At 40.2% G+C, this 19,084-nt stretch overlaps 1 protein-coding gene across 6 annotated transcripts in view; it reads right to left on the reverse strand.

Annotated features, from left to right (window-relative positions):
• Positions 1 to 19,084, reverse strand: part of DIP2C (DIP2 acetate--CoA ligase C (putative)) — a 627,226-nt gene that overhangs the window by 282,403 nt on the left and 325,739 nt on the right. For all 6 annotated transcript variants that reach the window (XM_089668744.1, XM_089668740.1, XM_089668739.1 and 3 more), the window contains 4 exons: positions 13,955 to 14,026; positions 6,979 to 7,089; positions 4,850 to 4,975; positions 4,414 to 4,623 (listed from right to left, as the gene is read on the reverse strand). In XM_089668744.1, the coding sequence (XP_089524870.1) occupies positions 4,414 to 4,623; positions 4,850 to 4,975; positions 6,979 to 7,089; positions 13,955 to 14,026 (519 nt within the window). The remainder of the gene's footprint in view (positions 1 to 4,413; positions 4,624 to 4,849; positions 4,976 to 6,978; positions 7,090 to 13,954; positions 14,027 to 19,084) is intronic.

Below are 19,084 nucleotides of genomic sequence, written 5' to 3' on the forward strand. Positions count from 1 at the left end.
CTGAATGGAGGCAAGTACATTTTGTTCAATAGGAGACCCTTTTGAGTTATAAAAGAATAAAAAGAAAAATGTCTAGAAAGGAAAAACATTTGTATATAGGCAAGGTGAGTATAGAAGGATACATTTTTCTGATGGTACATGCCACACATTCAGAGGAGGAAGAAATATTTTGTGTGTTACACCGGCAGTCATAGAGGGTAAGCCTACCCAAACCACAATGACTTCATTATGGCCACGGGACATTTTTATATGCCAAATAAACACGACTTTAGTTGGAAAGCTGGAAATGCTCATGTTTTTATTCCTCAGTGTATTAACATAGCGAGGTATCTTCCTTCCACAGCTCTTTAGTTTTTCCTAAATTACTAATGAAAGATTTCCGTCCATTGGTCCAATGTAATACTCCAACATGATTGTAATATAGTCAGCCCAAGTGTGAGCAAATTGTATTGTTATTGGTCAGGCAAAGTCTTAAAGCTCATTTTCCGTAGAAACCAGCTTAGCCTGTGTAGAAAAGCCAGTCCCCTGCCAACAGACTGTTGAGAAGGAACCTTGGGAGATCATTTGCTAAAATTGGAGCGTGCAAAATTTGGTGCAGTTCTGCATAGAAACCAATCAGCTTCCAAGTTTTATAATCAAAGCTTAATTGAACAACTCGACGTTAAAAGATGACTGGCTACCATGCACAGCTGCACCAGATTCTGAGTGCACCAGTTTTAGTAGATCTTCCCTTGCTGTCTGTTGAAAGCAGTTGGCTCTCTGCAGAAGCTTGACCCCCACTAAGCCAGCACTGTAGCTCCACCATAAATGAAACCCGTGCTAGTGCTGACTGTAGAACTCCTGCTCTGATTTAGCAGTAGGCAGGGTGAACCTCTGCAGAGAGACTACTGCTTCCACAACAAGAACAAGGGTTCTTTTATGCAGCATGCTGGCAAGGGACAGATGTTTCTTACTCTACTTTCTGAGGAAAAACAAATGTTCACTGAGCACACCTTTTGGTTTGATGCACCTAAAATGTATTTAGCCATACTAAAACTTTAGTTAGGTTTTAAATGTATTTATTTACTGGTATTCCCATTAATTTATACAGTGATTTTAATTCCAAAAATACATACACTCTATTTTCTAAACTATAAAAACATTTTGAAGTTAAATAGAACTTTCCCATCTAGATAAGGAAATGCAATCTAGAGGATTTGCCAGCAATTGGACATGCTGCACATTTACATTTCGTGGATTATCTGTTCAACAGCCCAAGTAACTGATGCTGTACTATCGGCTAAATTCTGCCCTGAACTATAAGGAGAATTTGTAAAGCGGAGTAATATTGTAACGATTAAACCAGTAAGGCTAAAGAAAGACCATCAGGTTCAACATTTAATTACTTCTGATCCAGGAAAAAGCGAATAAAAAAAAAACCCAAAGAAAAAGCTAAAATCCTGTTAGAAAATTCTGTGCAATAGAAAGCCAATTAATCTCTCATCGTAATATGCTACACTGTACTATTCTGTAAGTCAGGGAAATGACTATTGTGGGTCCTGCTAGTGCGGTGCTTCAAGGTACATTGGGGACATCTCCTCCTATCAATCATTTTGGGATAAAACAAATTTTGTTTCTATATAGCCATCTTAACCATTTGAGCTCTGGAAGGTTTTCACCCCTTCATGACCAGAGCATTTTTTGCTATTCAGCACCGTGCTAATTTAATAGTCATGCAACACTCTATCCAAATGAAATTTATATCATTTTTTTTTTACAAAAATGATGGTATTTGATCACAACTGGGTCTTTAATTGTTTTGTTTTAAAAGCAAAAAAAGACTGAAACACGCAATATTTTATACTTTGTTAAAAAAACATCGAATAAAAAAATCCAAAAGTCTAATTTTGATTTAAAAAAATTATATTTTTTACTTTTTGTTATAAAACATGATCAATAAAAAAATATCTAATTTCTTCATAAATTTAGACCAAAATGTATTCTGCTACAGAACTTTGGTAAAAAAATAAAATCCCAATAAATGTATATTAAATGGTTTGTGTGAAAGTTATAGGGACTATAAACTATGGTGTATATATACTGAAATGTATGCAGCTATGATGCTATACTGGTAATAGTGGTGATCAGCGACTTATAGTGGGATTGTGATAGTGTGTCGGGCAATCTGACGCCAACAGACCCTTGCTGGGAGGTATGCTGACAATGACATCAATACTGACATTAACCACTTCCCGTGTGGCCGTTGTATATAAACGGCTGGACAGTGGCAGTGCAGGGTTGGGTGGCTGTTTATAAATGGCCTCCCCGCCCCCTGCTTGTGCACGCTTTCCTGGGAGCGTGCATCACCGCGATCCAGTGCCCGCTGTGTCCTCTGGACACAGTGGAACACCAATCGTCGTACGGGACACCTCTGCGAGGTCCCGATCATGTGATCACTGATTGGCCAATCAGTGATCACATGCAGAGTAGTAAGCAAGATGTCACTTCTGACATCATTGCTTACTACGTGTGAAATCTGTGAATGATCACAGAGGTCACATGGTACAAGGCTATTCACAACAGCCTTGTACCATGTGACAAGCTGTGACCAATCACAGCTCACACAGTAGTTCTCAATTGCTACAAGAATGCAGCCAGAGAGAAGGAGAAACAATTGCTTTTACAGCCTTTATGGGTGTAAAAGCAATCAGTAAAAAAAAAAAAAAATCTTCATCACCCCCCCACAAGTAGTACCATGTCACCATGGTGACACTGTACTGCTAGGGTGACAGTATGTAAAACAAAAAAAAAAACGAATAAATAATATAAAAAAAAATAAACATAAAAAAAAGTTTAAAAATTATAATTTTTGGTTATAAACTAATTTGGGTTTTTTTCTCACTAAAAATATAACGGAATAAATTTTGGCTAAGATTTATGATGAAATATTATTTATTTGCAAAATTTTATAAGAAAAACACTTTTTTACAAAATTTTGGGACTTTTTCATTTACATAGCAAAAAAAATAAAAATCCCAGTGGTGAACAAATACCACCAAAATAAAGCTATATCTGTCTCAAAAAAATGCTAAAAATTCATATGGGTACAGTGTTGCATGACTGCGCAATTGTCATTCAAAGTGTGATAGCGCTGAAAGTTGAAAATTGGCCTGGACAGGAAGGGGGTAAAAGTGTCCGGACTGGAAGTGGTTAACACAGTGATCAGATATAATACAATACACTGTCTTTGTACCAATGACACTGGCTGGGAAAATCAAGGGGTAATAAAATGGCTAACTGTGTGCATAACAAGTGTAATGTGTGTATTAAGTGCTGCTTTTACTATGAGATCTGGCTGTTTTTCTCCCTGCTTTGCAGCAAGCCAGATCACTGCTCTGTGTACAGAGTCCTGTGTGTTTGTAAACACAGGACTCAGTGCTGTGATCTGTCAGCAGATCTCAGCCATAAATCATTTGCTGACACTTACAGACACAAATACCACTGTGCCCCACCACAGCATGGATTGACTGCGTACGCATGCGAGCTCCAAACCCAGAAGCAATCTGGCAACGTTTATGTACGTTGCTGAGACTACAGTTGCAGCCCAGTCGCAGTAAATCTACTGTGACCAGGTGGCAAGTGGTTAAATGGATATTTCCTTTACTCATAGTCCTAGAACTAAAAAAAAAATTTACACAAGATCAATATTGACCTCTAAATTACCTACACAAAATGATTACCTCTCCTCTAAAATGCCCATGTTTCTAGACTAAGCATACCCTTTACGTAACCTTTATGTATAGCAAGAAATCCATACCATTTTCTAAAAAAGAAAAAAAAAAAAAAAAAAAAAAAAAAAAAAAAAAAAAGGGGGTCTACTCCTGAACCCTGACGCAGCACTTTTATTGACAGCCCTTTCTGGAAGATCATCACAGTCAAAGTTTATGACAATAAGCAGCTTACTTAAAGTGATTCTAAAAGCTTATATTTAAAAAAAACAAACAAACATGTCTATACTCTCCTGCTGTGTGCAGTGGTTTTGCACAGAGCGGCCCGGATCTTCCTCTTCTCGGGTCCCCAGCAGTCTCTCCTGACCCCTCCCTCCTGTCGGGTGCCCCCACAGCAAGCAGCTTGCTATGGGGGCACCTGCTGCTCTGTGGGTCCATTCACACACGGAGCCACAGCTCAGCCCTGCCCCTTCTCTCTTCTCAGTGGCTCACTGGCTGTGACTGACAGCAGTGGGAGCCAATGGCTTAGGTGAGTATTAGGGGGTGCTGGGAGAGCTTCTGCACAGAGAAGGATTTTTACCTTCATGCATAGAATGCATGAAGGTAAAAAAACCTTGAGCCTTTACAACCACTTTAATTTGAAGGAATCTGCTCATATCTCAAGGGCACCTCAACTTTATATGGTGGTGATAAGAAGAGTACCCACCTATGTGTGTTTGGGCCATAACATCTGCTAATCTGTGTGCAGCACTGCTGCCCCCGCTCTGTGTGGAGGAGGAAGAAGTGGTTGACGTGGTTGATCCGTGGATTGCTTGGCTGATCCAGTGCTCCATATTTATACTCCCTTGGCTTGAGGTGGGAGTTCCCTGGGAATCCCCTTGTACTGAGCCTTCATCCTCTGACCCTGAAGAGGTATCTATCCAAGACAAAGTGAAAATTAATAATCTCAATACAGGGAACAAGAGACAAAAAAGGCCACAGTAATGTAACCTGCTACAGTCTTTGAATTGAAAAGCTGTGGCTCCATTCTGGTATTACAGAATTACACATAAAAGTAACACAAATAAAATGTTAACACTACAAATATGAAAAATAACAATTATAACCCTATAACCAAGAAATTAGTTCAAATACTCACTGACCTGGAGGTGTGTACGCATCCATAGATGTTTGCACCACCAATGAGCGTCGTTTTGATGGCATAGGTACAGCCATTTTCCTTTCTTTATGTTTAGCAAGGGCTGCCTGGACTGCTTCTGTGTGAACATCTGCAACAATAGAATCAGTACAAAGAAAGCGTTATCATTATTACAGTTAAAACTATTTAAGCCTTAAAGCAGTATTAAACCCGAAACCAAAAATGTAACATTAACATAAGCAGCTTATCAATCATTAGATGTGGTGGTTGCATTAGTTTTCTTTTTTTTAGGCTTTTTCCCTCTATTTTAACCTGGTAATCTGACCAGTAACACACCTCCTGTATTAGAGTGGCCCTACTCTGGCTGAAGGAGCACAGGGGCACGTTTAGACAGCAGCATTGTTAGCCTGTTGGCAGAGAGTGTTAGATATAATAACAGATTTAAATATGCTAACAAACTGAAGCTGAACTCCAGCTAACACTTTTAAAGCAGTTACAGGAAACCTTTTGTCTCAAACCTGTTACTGCTACTTCTCCAGGATAGTTTGTTCTGTTGAAAAACAACAGACTTACTGGACAGATCACCAGGTGAAAATAAAGGAAAGAAAGCCTTAAAAAAAGAAAATTAATTGGGCCATCGCATCTAAAGATTGACAAGCTGCAATACAAAAAATGTTTGCTTTTTGGTTTAATGTTGCCTTAAGACTGAACAGTGGGATACTTCAGCAAAAAAAAAATTGCCTCTAGTTTTGGTGACCATGAGAAAGTGTTAGAATCTATGCCATGATCTTATTTCTACATATCCTGATGCATCAGGATTTATTGGGCAATCTATAAACTGGGACACTACAACCCAGACCACAATAAAACCAGAACAGAAATAACCTATAAAAAATTAAACAGTTTATCTGGAGTTCCACCTCATTCATATTCCACTTTTTCACACACATTCATTTTACTTAAAGCTGTTGATTTAATTATATTCATCAATGGCCACAAAGGACATAGATCCACTGTGTATGCACCAAATGCATTTGCAAACAAATGTTACTTTATAAAAGTAGCAGGGACCTTATTACTGTTCCGTATATAGCCAGTGTCAAGAGCAGAGCTGTGGGAGGGGTCCAACAGGCTCCAACCACTACAGGCTGTCTGCAGAAAACCAGGAGGGGGTGGATACAAGACCAGCCACCCTGTACAAGGAGCGGGAGCAGCACTGACCAGTCTTGATTACAGGAAGCTCAGTGATTCATTGGGCAAGAAGTAAGGGCATATATGCAGCAGGGGCCAAGACAGAAATAAAAAGCTGACTAGGGTTCCAGCCTTACACTACTAAAAGAAGCCTTTTTATTTCTGTCGGTATTGCAGTTGGAGATTTCACTCTCACTTCCTGTCTGGTGAAATCACTGGAACACTAAGTGAGCGGAAATCTCTTTGACGGAGCCCTGAATAGTTGTAAAAACAGGGCCAGGGTTCTAAACCTTTCCCACCCTATCCAAAAAGTAGAGCAACATTTGTGGTGAATAAGAAGTGTTGACCAAATCCTCCTATGGTGTTTGTGTGGCACTCATGTGTGTTTTAACTTTGCAAAAAAAAAAAAAAAAAGGAGAGAACATGGTCATCATGACACACTGGGGTTGATTGACATAAAAACCTGAAAGCTGATTTCTATGCAGAGCTGCACCAGATTTAGCATTCTCCAGTTTTAGTAAAAGTTTAATTGAACAAGCTGAAGTTAGAAGCTGATTGGCTACCATGCAGAGCTGCATCAGATTTTGCCCTCTCCAGTTTTAGTAAATCAACCCCACTGTCATTTCTCACATGATCCCCCCACCCAGGGGCGGACTGACAACTCATGGGGCCCCCAGGCAATAGGGGATCATGGGGCCCCTGTGTCCTTGCCTAAACTCAAAAAAGCCTATGAAAAAGGTACCAGGGGCATCTCATGGGGCCCTCTACTGACCCTGGGCCCTCGGGCAGTGCCCGAGTTTCCAAATGGTCAGTCCGCCCCTGCCCCCACCAGACCCTTACACAGAGTCATTATGTACATCGTCATTGCCTACGTGACATGCTCTGCAGTCCAAACAAGCAAACTATCCAAAGACCAAAAACTGACCAAAACAAACATCTTACCTGAACGATAGCGCTCATCTCGTGAACCTGAGGACCGTCTGCGATGATACCTGGAGGAAGAGGAGGGGGTGACGGGCGTTCTACGTTCCGGTGGCAGTACTTGATCCACCCCTACAAGTATAATAATAATTAATACTTTAGTGTACGTTTTATAAGGGAAGACCTTCACTAGACCTCACTTTCTCAAAGTCCTTACTTAGCAGGGAATAGACTTTTTTTTAGTCCAGTTAAAGCTGATAGTATTCACTGGCATTTTACTAAAACAAATATATATTTTTGGGATAAAACGAGCTGGCCCTTCCTTCTTAACACCTAAATATTAAACCAAATTTGCAGTTACCATCCAAGATGGATTTTCTATGTAGCATTCATCTATTGCTCTGAGGAAGGGAGTTTGACTCCCAAAATGCATTAGCACTTTATCCGAGGACCCATGCTGTCCATGACAGGCATCCTTTGACTTCTTGTCTCTGTTTTTATGACCTTTTTCGCTTGCGAGTATGTTTTTGCTTTTTTAAATAAATTTCACATTATTACGGTAATGCACGAGGAGAGTGCGCCCTGTTTTGTTTTTTTCTGCTAGCATCAATTTTTTATGTATGCCTGTGAAAAACCCACATCATTATCATCATTGTCTTCTTCCTGGTGGATTTAGCATAATATACATATACAGTACAAAGATCACAAACTAGTTAGACAATAGTTTTTAAAGGATTTTCTATAGTGCATTTTCAAGTATTATTATTGTAGAGCAAGTTTGATATGACTTTTACATTTTCTCTTGTTTTTCTGCCTGGTAGCACTAGGGTCGTCTGTTTGAATTCCAACCACAGCACTACCTGCATGGAGTTTGCATGTATTCCCTGTGCTTGCATGGGCTTCCTCTGGGTACTCCAGTTTCTTCCCACACTCCAAAAAGACAAGCTGGCATGTTCATTGTCTCCTGTCTAAATTGGCCCTAGTATGTGTATGTATGGATGTGATTTAGGGACTTTAGATTGTAAGCTACTTGAGGGCAGGGGCTGATGTGAATACACAATAACTATCTAAAGTGCTGCGCAAAATGATGGCGCTATACAAGTACCTGTCAAAAATTAATAAATAAATAAACCTGTATATCAATGCAACCAGAGTCCTTGATGAATGACCGCTCAGAGAAAAAAATAACTAAAAGTACAAGCAATCTAGCTTTTCCATCATTAAGAAGTATAAATAATTTGAATTAATTAGATAAATAGGCTTAAAGGATAAGTTTACTTAAAAATAAATAAATGCCCATTTTGTTGCAGGTAAAAAGAATGTGCATTTAGAGAAGAGGAGATTAAGGGGGGATATGATCAACATGTATAAATACATCAGTGGTTCATATAGTGAACTCGGTGTAGAGCTATCCACCCTGAGGTCATCACAGAGGACAAGGGGGCACTCTTTACATCTGGAAAAAAAAAACTTTAATCTCCAAATACGGAAAGGTTTCTTCACAGTAAGAGCTGTGAAAATGTGGAATAGACTCCCTCAAGAGTTGGTTCTGGCCAGCTCAGTGGATTGCTTTAAAAAAAGGCCTGGATTCTTTCCTAGATACACAGAATATAACTGGATACTAACATTTATAGGTAAAGTTGATCCTGGGAATATCGGATTGCCTCTCGGGGGATCAGAAAGGAATTTTTTTCCCTGCAGGAGCAAATCGGATCATGCTTTCCTGGGTTTTTTTGCCTTTCTCTGGATGAACTGTGGGTATAGGATTATAACTTTTTTTTTGTTAATGGTTGAACTGAATGGACTTTTGTCTTTTTTTCAGCCAGACTAACTATGTAACGATGTTTACTATTTTTTTGGAGCCTGGAAAGCATTGCACCATCAATCAGCAGATCACTAGTGCCATGCAGTACTCCTGCAAACAGTCAGTGTATCTGTGTGCTTGTACATCCCATACAGGCAAGCAGATGCAGTCTGACAGGAAGACTCAATGAACTACCAAAGTGCTCAATAGTGCACAATGGTAGTTCATTGAGAACTACAAGCCGTCAGCCACAGAGGATGTCAGGACTTGTAATTCATTCATTCACAGAATGCTGTGAATGAATGACACGGCCGCACTCTTTTCAAAAATTGACAGCTAATACGGAAAACCTCTCCCCGTACTGTCATGGGTGGGGTGGAAGGGGATCGGGCAGAGGCAAGAACATGTACCATGCTCCCAAAGATGAACTTATCCTTTAACGATTTGTAAATGTAAACAATGTAACAGAATATTAGTCCTTATACTAAACTTATACTATGTTATTCATATTCACAAATCTTTAACCTCATCAATCTAATCAATCATAATAATTCATGCTTTACATCGTCTATTACATCTACAATGATACAGAGCTCTAGATGGCTTCTCCTTTGGCAAACAGCTAAATACACAGTTAAACATACTGTATGTGTGAATAGTCTGAAAATTCAATTTCCTATCCCAATAATGAGTATATGCTGGGATTACAGAAGGCTGGCCAGAGACAGATTAAGGTAAGGATTTACATATTTTATGGTGTATACTCAGCAAAGCCTTTTGTGTCATCATATTCAATAGAGTGGGGAAGGGTGAAAGCCCTGTCCGTTTTTACTGTCTGGGACAGGTTTTCTCTCACTTTCTGTCCCAGTGACAATGGTTTGAGGAGCAGAAAGAGCTGCTACATGCGCTTTGGTCCTCCCGCACTCAGTGGTTCCTTCCGCCAACCTTCACATCACTACAGGAGACAGTAGTGACATTCAGGTGAGTGGAAAGGACAACTTAGTGCAGCAGGGGGACACAGGGGATCAAAAATCCCTGGAAGGGTCAATTTCTTTACAAACTTCAATATTTTTTTTTTTTTTTAACACAGTGGTAATTGGATGCAGGGGCAGCATGAAAAGTAAATATTTACTGTCAATATTTACAGGGAAAGATACTCAGGCAATTAAAAGAGAAGTGCGGGATTTTCAAAAAAAATGTATATGCAGTATCAGTCCGATGCTGTGTCTGTCCCCTGCCACATCTACAGAGAGAACTGAGCAATCAAAGACCACAGATCTCGCAGTCTTCAGTAAGCAGAGAGCAAACGGAAGGTCTCTGCTCTGCCCCTCCAGCACTCACTGGAACGCTGGGCTGTAAAAAGGGTGGGAGCAGTTGGCTCAGGATCTCAGCAGTGTGCTGGGAGGCTGAGTCACCTGCCAGTCAGGCTTCTGGGCCAATGCCAACATAATTGTCAAGATCCCTGCAGAACCTGGACCAGCTCTATGACTTCAGCTTTTAGTTATTGTATTAAACATAGTATTATTATTATACAGGATTTATACAGCGCCAACAGTTTGCTCAGCACTTTACAATATAATGGGAGACAATACAGCAACAATGCAGTTCAATACAAGAGGGTTAGGAGGGCCCTGCTCCTTGGAGATTACAATCTAGTGCTTCTGCTGTGAGTAAAACTATTTTCTCACTCAAATCCCTAAAACATGGCAAAGTGCAGGTTTTATTCTGTTGCAGTGCTACTTTAGAGGAACCAAGAGGGAATTTGCAAATGAAGCTGCCCAAGTATAATCAAGTCTGTCGGAGATTCACACATGTGTGATACGGATTGAAGCTCAGGTTTCACAGCTAATGGACACAGTAGTTGTTCAGCGGTTCAGGTCAGGTTTAGATCAGGTTCAGGTCTGGATTTTATCTTGTTCACAGCTGATGACATGTGAGGTTTAGAAACTGTTCCCATCAAAGTCAATAGCTTGTAATCCACACCTGAACTGGACCGCACTGCCCAGAAATCACAGGACTCTTTTTCAATCCGCAATGCCAGTGCACTGGACATACACTATATTGCCAAAAGTATTGGGACACCCCTTCAAATCATTGAATCCAGGTGTTCCAATCACCTCCATGGCCACAGGTGTATAAAATCAAGCACCTAGGCATGCAGACTACTTCTACAAACATTTGTGAAAGAATGGGTCACTCTCAAGAGCTCAGTGAATTCAAGCGTGGTACCGTGATAGGTTGCCACCTGTGCAATAAGTCTATCCGTGACATTTCCTTGTTACTAAATATTCCGCAGTCAACTGTTAGTGGTATTATAACAAAGTGGAAGCAACTGGGAACAACAGCAACTCAGCCACCAAGTGGTAGGCCATGTAAAATGACAGAGCAGGGTGAGCACATGCTGAAGAGCAAAGTGCCCAGAGGTTACCAACTGTTTGCAGAATCGATAACTAAAGACCTCCAAACTTCGTGTGGCCTTCAGATTAGCACAACAGTGCATAGAGAGCTTCATGGAATGGGCTTCCATGGCCGAGCAGCTGCATACAAGCCTTACATTACCAAGTACAATGAAAAGCTTTGGATTAAGTGGTGTAAAGCATGCTGCCACTGGACTCTAGAGCAGTGGAGACGTGTTCTCAGGAGTGACCAATCATGCTTCTCTGTCTGGCAATCCGATGGACGTCTCTGGGTTTGGCGCTTGCCAAGAGAACGGTACTTGCCTGACTGCATTGTGCCAAGTGTAAAGTTTGGTGGATGGGGGATTATGGTGTGGGATTGTTTTTCAGGGGTTTGGCTTGGCCCCTTAGTTCCAGTAACGTGACAGACATTTTGGACAATTTCATGCTTCCAACTTTGTGGGAACAGTTTGATGATGGCCTCCTTCCTGTTCCAACATGACTGCGCACCAGTGCACAAAGCTAGGTCCATAAAGACATAGATGAATGAGTTTTGGGTGGAGGAACTTGACTGGCCTGCACCTCAACCCGATAGAACACCTTTGGAATGAATTAGAGCAGAGACTGCGAGCCAGGCCTTCTCATCAGACATCAGTGCCTGACCTCACAAATGTGCTTCTGGAAGAATGGTCAAACATTCCCATTGACACACTCCTAAACCTTGTGGACAGCCTTCCCAGAAGAGTTGAAGCTGTTTTAGCTGCAAAGGGTGGGCCAACTCAATATTGAACTCTACAGCCCAAGACTGGGATGCCATTAAAGTTCATGTGCATGTAATGGAAGGCGTCTCAATACATTTGGCAATACAGTGTATGTGAACAGGCACCATAGGAAGCAATGTTATATGTGAACCTGCCTGTTAAGCATTTCCAAGATGTGCAGCCAAATTAATAAATGCCCCCCTTAGACTTGTATTGTGAGAAGGTGCCGTACAGCACAACCACTGTGCAGAAACGTCAAGAAGGATGCAGAGCCCCACTAATGTAATGAACAAATACAGCTATCCACATGTACAAAATACAAACTATACACTGAGACAACATTAAAACATATTGGCAAGAAAATGTTGGAAAATCCAGCTGTAAGTATTTATTGCCCAATTTATATCCTGGCATGACTGTGAATTTGCTCAGTTTCCTGTACAATAGGTTTTAATAGACTGTGTATGCTTACTGCACATGCCCCAAATGTGTGGAAGAAATACAGTATTCACAATATAATTTGTACATCACACTACTGTTTGCACTTTTTGATGCAAAAAAAAAAAAATTACTGTATAAACACTATGCTGGCAGAGTCTACGAGTGCTGGCTGTATTCTGCATATGACAAATACATTCAGGCACAATATGGTTTACAAGTATATCAAATTATATTTATTCTCATATCATGTGTGCATTTTCTGTATAACATTTTTTCTCTACAGATAAACATTCAGCGCTGTGCTGTCTGCAGCGGCTCTCTCCTCTTCTCTCCGCTCTCACAGGCTTTGCTGAGACAGTGAGAGCCATTGGCTCCCGATACTTTCAGTCAAATCATGTGATAAGAGAATGGGGGTGGGGAAGACCCATGCTGTGTGTATCTATTGATGCATGCAGTGCGGCTATGAATCAAGCCCACAGGTGTGCCACCATAGGAAGCAGGGGGTTTTATACACAATCCAGTGGCTGCAGCCACCGGAATTGTGTATAAAACTAACAAGCAGACTTTTGTCTGTCAGGTGGAAGCAGTCATGTGGCTGAGCTGTCGCCCGATTGTTTCCACAGCCCCAGGTACCTGTGGCACCCCCCGCCCCCCAAGCTCTCCTGCCATGTATCCAGGCTCTGCTTGCCCATCTGAGAGCACCATGGCGGGTGCCGGCAGGTGGAGGAAAGACAGGAAAGCAGACGAACAGTCCGCTCTCCTCCTCTTCTTTCTGTGATCAGGAAGGTTACGTGTATGCCGTCACAACCAAGTCACGGCTGTCACTTTCCCCAGCTATAATCAGGGAGAGATGTATTGCAATGCAATCTGCATTCAGTGGAGCCCAGAGGAAGCATACAAGGTCTGAAAGAGATAAAGAGAACCTGTCACCTAAAAATCATCATGTAGGGAACTTTGTGTCCCCTACGTGATGAAAAACAAAATTTTGAGGCCCCTACATATATACTGTACATGTACAAACGTAAACACACATGTTGGGGCGCATACGTGTGAAAATGTTGATGGCGATTAACATGTTACATATCCCCGTGCAATGCTGGAGTGAGAGCAATAATTCTAGCACAAGACTTCCTCTGTAACATGAAACTGATGACCTATAGGGGCTTTTGACGCGTCACCCATAGAAAATATAGGGTACTGACGTTTTTCGCCATTGCATAGGCCCACACAAATTTAAGGTTTGAAAACATTAATTTGCTGTCTTAATGCAACACATGTTAACATTCGTGTGTTCCTGCGCAAATGTAAACTAGGCCTTAATGAGGTCTAGTCCAATTTTCTACTCCCAAGAGAATAAAATTAGGTCTGTATCCAGCACCCATTGGTACATATCCCTATGGTTTTCAAAATACTGGCTTCCTCCAATGCTATAAAGCTTGTATACCCCAAAAGTGGATGATTTTGTAAAGCATGTGCACAGGCAGAGCTCTTGCCAAATGGCAACCAGTTTTCATGGTTCTTTTTTTCAAAGATAAAATGTGATTGATTGTTAAACGACCACAGCTGATGACTCAAGGATACAATGTAGTACATACCTGGCGGTTGAGGCAGATATGCTCCTATTAACTTTGATCTCTTCTTCTCATAACCCTTCTGTGTGATATCACCTGCAAAACAAAGAAATGCATCATGAGAATAGCATTATTTAAACTATACTCATTACATAGATTAACCCTGATTTGACCAGTATTAGGGAGTCGGTCTAAAGACAGATTTGTTTTGAATTTTCGCAAACAGCTTAAACAAGGCTACTGCACGGGGCCAAATTTATAGCATATGGGGATACATAGAAAATTACGGTTGTAGTTATGGCAACTGGAAGCCACAGCTGCAGCATATTTTTGCACATAGACATGCATTACAATAACCAATGTACATGGCTATAAGTGTGTAAATGCCAGTGTGCACCTTTATATGCATACAAGGGTATATTTCATTGTGACCATATATGTGCAGTGACCACGCTTCTTCAAAAAGCTTAGTCCACCCAAAAGTGATATTCTAACTATAGTTGCAACCTGGATGATTGATTCAGGCCCTGACCTCTTATAACTCTTCAATAATCCAACCGCAACATCTCTCTTCAATAATTCCTGACTTTGTATCAATCCATCTGGGAATTTCGGGTATTACTGTCCAACCCTCTGTCAGGTGCTTTACCTTCAGATTCTACAAACAAAATGGCGCTGGGATAACAGGGAGTGAGCAGCCCACAGAAGCAGTCATTGGACTACAAATCTTCCCAGACAGACCAACCTTTTGAACATAGCATCAGACTTTCTAGTCTTCACCTGCATCTAAATACTTTAGGTGAAATACTAGTCCAAGTCCATGACGGCTGCTTTTCAAATAATGTAAGTGGAAGCCTAACTAAGCTTAAATCTACCCCCACCTCCATTCTAAGCCTTATGCTAACTTCCCTGAGAAGGCAAGAAGTGTATACTTACCTAACCTGAAGGAGCTCTGGTCTGGTCACCATCTCACCAGGGGCCAGCCTCAGTGAAGAGGAGAGATCGGCAACAACAGCTGCAGAGCCTGGGCAGTGACATCTCCCATAGACTTACCGTGGGGCATCCCTTGTCAGCTGTTCCTCCTCTACACTGAAGCTGGTGCTAGGACTCCATCATGTGACCAGGGTGCTCTTAGATTAGGTTAGTATAGACATATTATCTTTACAAGGTAGTTAGAACAGGTTTAGAATAGGGATGGAAGTAGGTTTAAGCTTAGGTGGTTTTTGACCAGAGTTCTACTTTAAGCATACTTTAAGTTTTCTAAAGCAACACCGATTTTCTATCAGTTTAAAGGGAGAGGAACAAGTCATGAGTCAAGTGACCGGTCAGCATACTATAAACCTTAAATATTGTTCCCAGTACCGCAATCATAAAAACATTTACATGCGAATCACAGTAACTAAGGATTTTCCTTCAGTGCTTGCTTCCAAGTTACATGAAAAAAATATTTTAAAAATATCACTGCACTATTTTTAGACAGACATGAAAGAAATTATCATTCACAATCCAGTTTGTTGTTTAAACGCTTAGAACAGAGTAGAAATTATGATAAAACTGTGTGAGTAAACAAATTAAATTGCTGGCAATGAACAGCAAAGACAGCGTTTTTGTAGGATAAATCTTCTAAAGCCAATAAATATGACCCAAAGAACGGGCACTGACCATCTCTACAACACATGGACTTATTTAATATGACACTGCAAAGTACAATGATATACAACGTGAACCCACAGAAGAGAGGAAAACAAAATATCCTTCAAGAAGAGGAGACACGAAAGCTGTCAGGACCAGTGCTGTGGATAGATGTTGCCAGGGAATTAACTTTTTTAACCTTCGTTTTCTAGCCAATTACTCTGTCCCCAGCAGTGTCACCTGCGCCTAATGGTATATCCGATCAGGCATCTCAGAGTCTTAATCAGCAAGCAAAAGAATGCATTCAAACATCATGTGTGTACATTTTATAACTAAGGACACTTTTTTCACAAGCTGTTTTTTTTTTTGTTTTCAAAGAAATGTGTCTAATATAGTAAGTACACATCCTCCGGGTAAAATGTAAAGAAGGTAGAGGTCCCCTCAGCATACTTTGACCACTGGGAATTGCGAAGGGGCAGTATTAATGTGGTTTCACCATATTATAGAGAGCGCAGGGCCTGATCTGAGGTATGGGCAATTCAAATTATACATGATTTATGGACTAAGGCAAGAGTATTTGGGACTGAGGAGAATTATGAGAGTATGATCTAGTACCCACGTAGTAGACTGTAGTGATGTCCTAAGTGTAAAGTGACTGAGATGGGTCTTATAGGCAGCAAAAACCATTCATAGCAAGATTCCAACCTGTCCCCACCTTTGCATCAGCAGAAAAGGACCATCAGGCTACACATTCTTAGCATATGCACATCACAGCACTGCTAATTTATGCTGGCCATACACTAGGCTACTTGGTGGCTTTCAACCTGCTTTAAAGATCAACTCTAAACCCATTAACAAAAATGTGAAAAAAAATGGTTTTCAATGGAGTTCAAAGTAAAAGCAGGCAACACGAGTATGTGAAAACAACCAACAATAGCAAAGAGAACAAGAAGTTTTCAACTTACTAGATTTCAGACAAGATCAACAGGTATGATTTCGAACTTATCGAACAGAGATAGCAAAACATTATAATTGGTATATTTGAAATGCCAAATGAAAGCAAATAAGAGAGGTTTGTTGTTGGGGTTTACATACACTTTAAAAAATCACTGTTACCTAGTTTCCAGCGACCAAATGGAAAGTATAGTGTAAATCAGGACTGAACAATACCCGACTGACAAGGCTCTGAGGAAGAGGTCTTACTCTCAAAATACATAAGCCACATGCTATCCTATGCGATCTGTTGAGCATGCAAATCTGGAGGCAGTGTCATCTGTTATTTATGACACGCTCACTTTTCACATGTGTTTGTGAGTATATCACTTGGTTTTATTTATTATTAACATTTTTTGATGGTAATGCACTAGGCCAGTGCACCCTCTGTTTGTGGTTTTAAAGATCATCATCAAAACTATCTCAATACTACTTGAAAGGGTTCTTTCAATCAATTTCCACCCCACTTTTATAATTTGAAATCAGGGAACAATGTTGTTAAAATATGTTTGAAGATAACAAATTTACCCTGTGTATGGCTGACAATAGTGACCCCTTGGCAGATACTGGTATGAGTTAAGATTGGTTTATTAATAGGCTGACAATCAATGACACCAAATTATGCCCCGCATACAAATATTCAATATTTGCTCCAGACCCCCTCCTCCCCTTTATTTGCATTTATTTAGAGTTTGCCCTGGTGATTGCAAGGCTAAGAGCAATAAAATTTGATGAACTGCTCGTACTCTTATACAGTAGTTTAACCACACTGTTGTCAAAGTATTTTGGTAAGATTATACTGCAGAAAAAAGGGACATGAGGTTATACAAGGATTATATATATAAATGTGGTAACAGAATCCACCAGCAAATAAAACAAATGAACCACATCTTTATTTTATACAACAAATGAAAAAAACAAGCAATGGAGTTTTCTTTTAACTACTGCAGCTGGTCAGATGTAATTATATTTAGCGTTCTGCTCCAATTTTCTAAAAAAAATAACCATTGAAATCTTTACATTTGAATTTTGGGCTCTCTCCTGATTTTTTTGTGTGAAACAATATGTTGCTTTTTAGGCCTTTTTTTAGGCATTCCTCCCAAAATAGGAATAAAAACTCCTCCCCCGCTGAGCAAAATATAGACAGATGAACTGTCCTCCTTCATGTTTCTAAAGTGCCCACAAGGAATAGGTTTGAACCTTTTAAAGAATATAGTATGTCATCACCTTGGGCTTATGAGTACAGGACGGGGGGGTGGAGGATTTTCCAAGAGGAGGGTTTGGAGGACCCCCATGGAGAGGGGGAGGAGCAAGGGGATCATTCTACATGAGAGGAAGAGGGGGACCATACTACCCACCCAGAAGGGGGAGGGTGGAGACCACCCATGGTTCATCAGGACCCCTATTGGGGAGAAGTAGAAGGAGGGGATGTAGAAGGGGGAAAAGGAAAAAGAAAAAGGTCGACCTAAATCAAGGAATTTTCAATTTAAGTGACTGTGTTTTAAATGATGAGGAATTGAAAGTTTTAGCGTTAGGTTTGAAGTATGCACCGGATAAGAAACGTAATAAATTAGAAACTTATATTGATTTACATAAATTTACAAGAATCTCAAGAAATATTGGAGTAATAAGATGAGTAAAGGTATTGTTAATGCTGTTTCTGTAAGAAATGAAGGAGATGGTGATCCTTATTCAAATATCAGCAGTGATGTTGAAAAAGGAAATGAGGGTCTATACTTGCATACTAAATTAAGTATTCAATCCCAAAATAGGGAATAACTGTTGTGTTGATACATTCAAAAAAAATGGTGGAATATGATTTGGATAAACTGTCTGTCCCTTGGTCAAGGAAAAAGCAGGATCTAGTAAGGGGACTTCAAAATTTAGAAAAAAATAGGAATATTGTGATTAGACCAGCAGATAAGGGGGGAGGTGCTGTGGTATTAAATAAGAATGACTATTATGTAGAATTGAATAGATTAGTTGATGATGTTGACACCTATGAAGTTCTGTAGGCCAACCCCACTAAAAAATACAAAGCCAAATTAATTAAACATATTAAGGAAGGAGAAAGGATTGGGATACTTAATAAAAAGGAAAGTAAATATCTAGTACCGAATGCTCCAAGAGTGCTGGTTATATACCAACTGCCGAAAATTCATAAGAGCTTGAAAAACCCACCTGGTAGACCTATCATTAGTGGGATTGATTCCCTTTTTTCTAGATTGGGTGAATATGTTGATAAATTCTTGCAGCCCCTGGTTCCTACTTTCCCTGCATATTTAAGGGATAGTGGAGATTTGATTAACTTGGTTAAGGATATCAAAGAAGAGGGGGATTGTATTATGGCGAGTGTTGATGTCAACTCACTTTATACCAATATTAGACATTGTGATGCATTGGAATCGGTAAAGTGGGCCTTGGAGCCAAAATCAGGAATGAAATCGGAGCAAATAGACTTTTTACTTAAGAGTCTTGATCTAGCTATGTCTCATAATTTTTGCTGGTATTCCAATAGGTTCTACAGGC

The sequence above is a fragment of the Staurois parvus genome, unplaced genomic scaffold (genome assembly GCF_062004578.1).
Source record: "Staurois parvus isolate SC_StPar_1 unplaced genomic scaffold, SC_StPar_1.0 ptg000061l, whole genome shotgun sequence".
Taxonomy (NCBI): Eukaryota; Metazoa; Chordata; class Amphibia; order Anura; family Ranidae; genus Staurois; species Staurois parvus.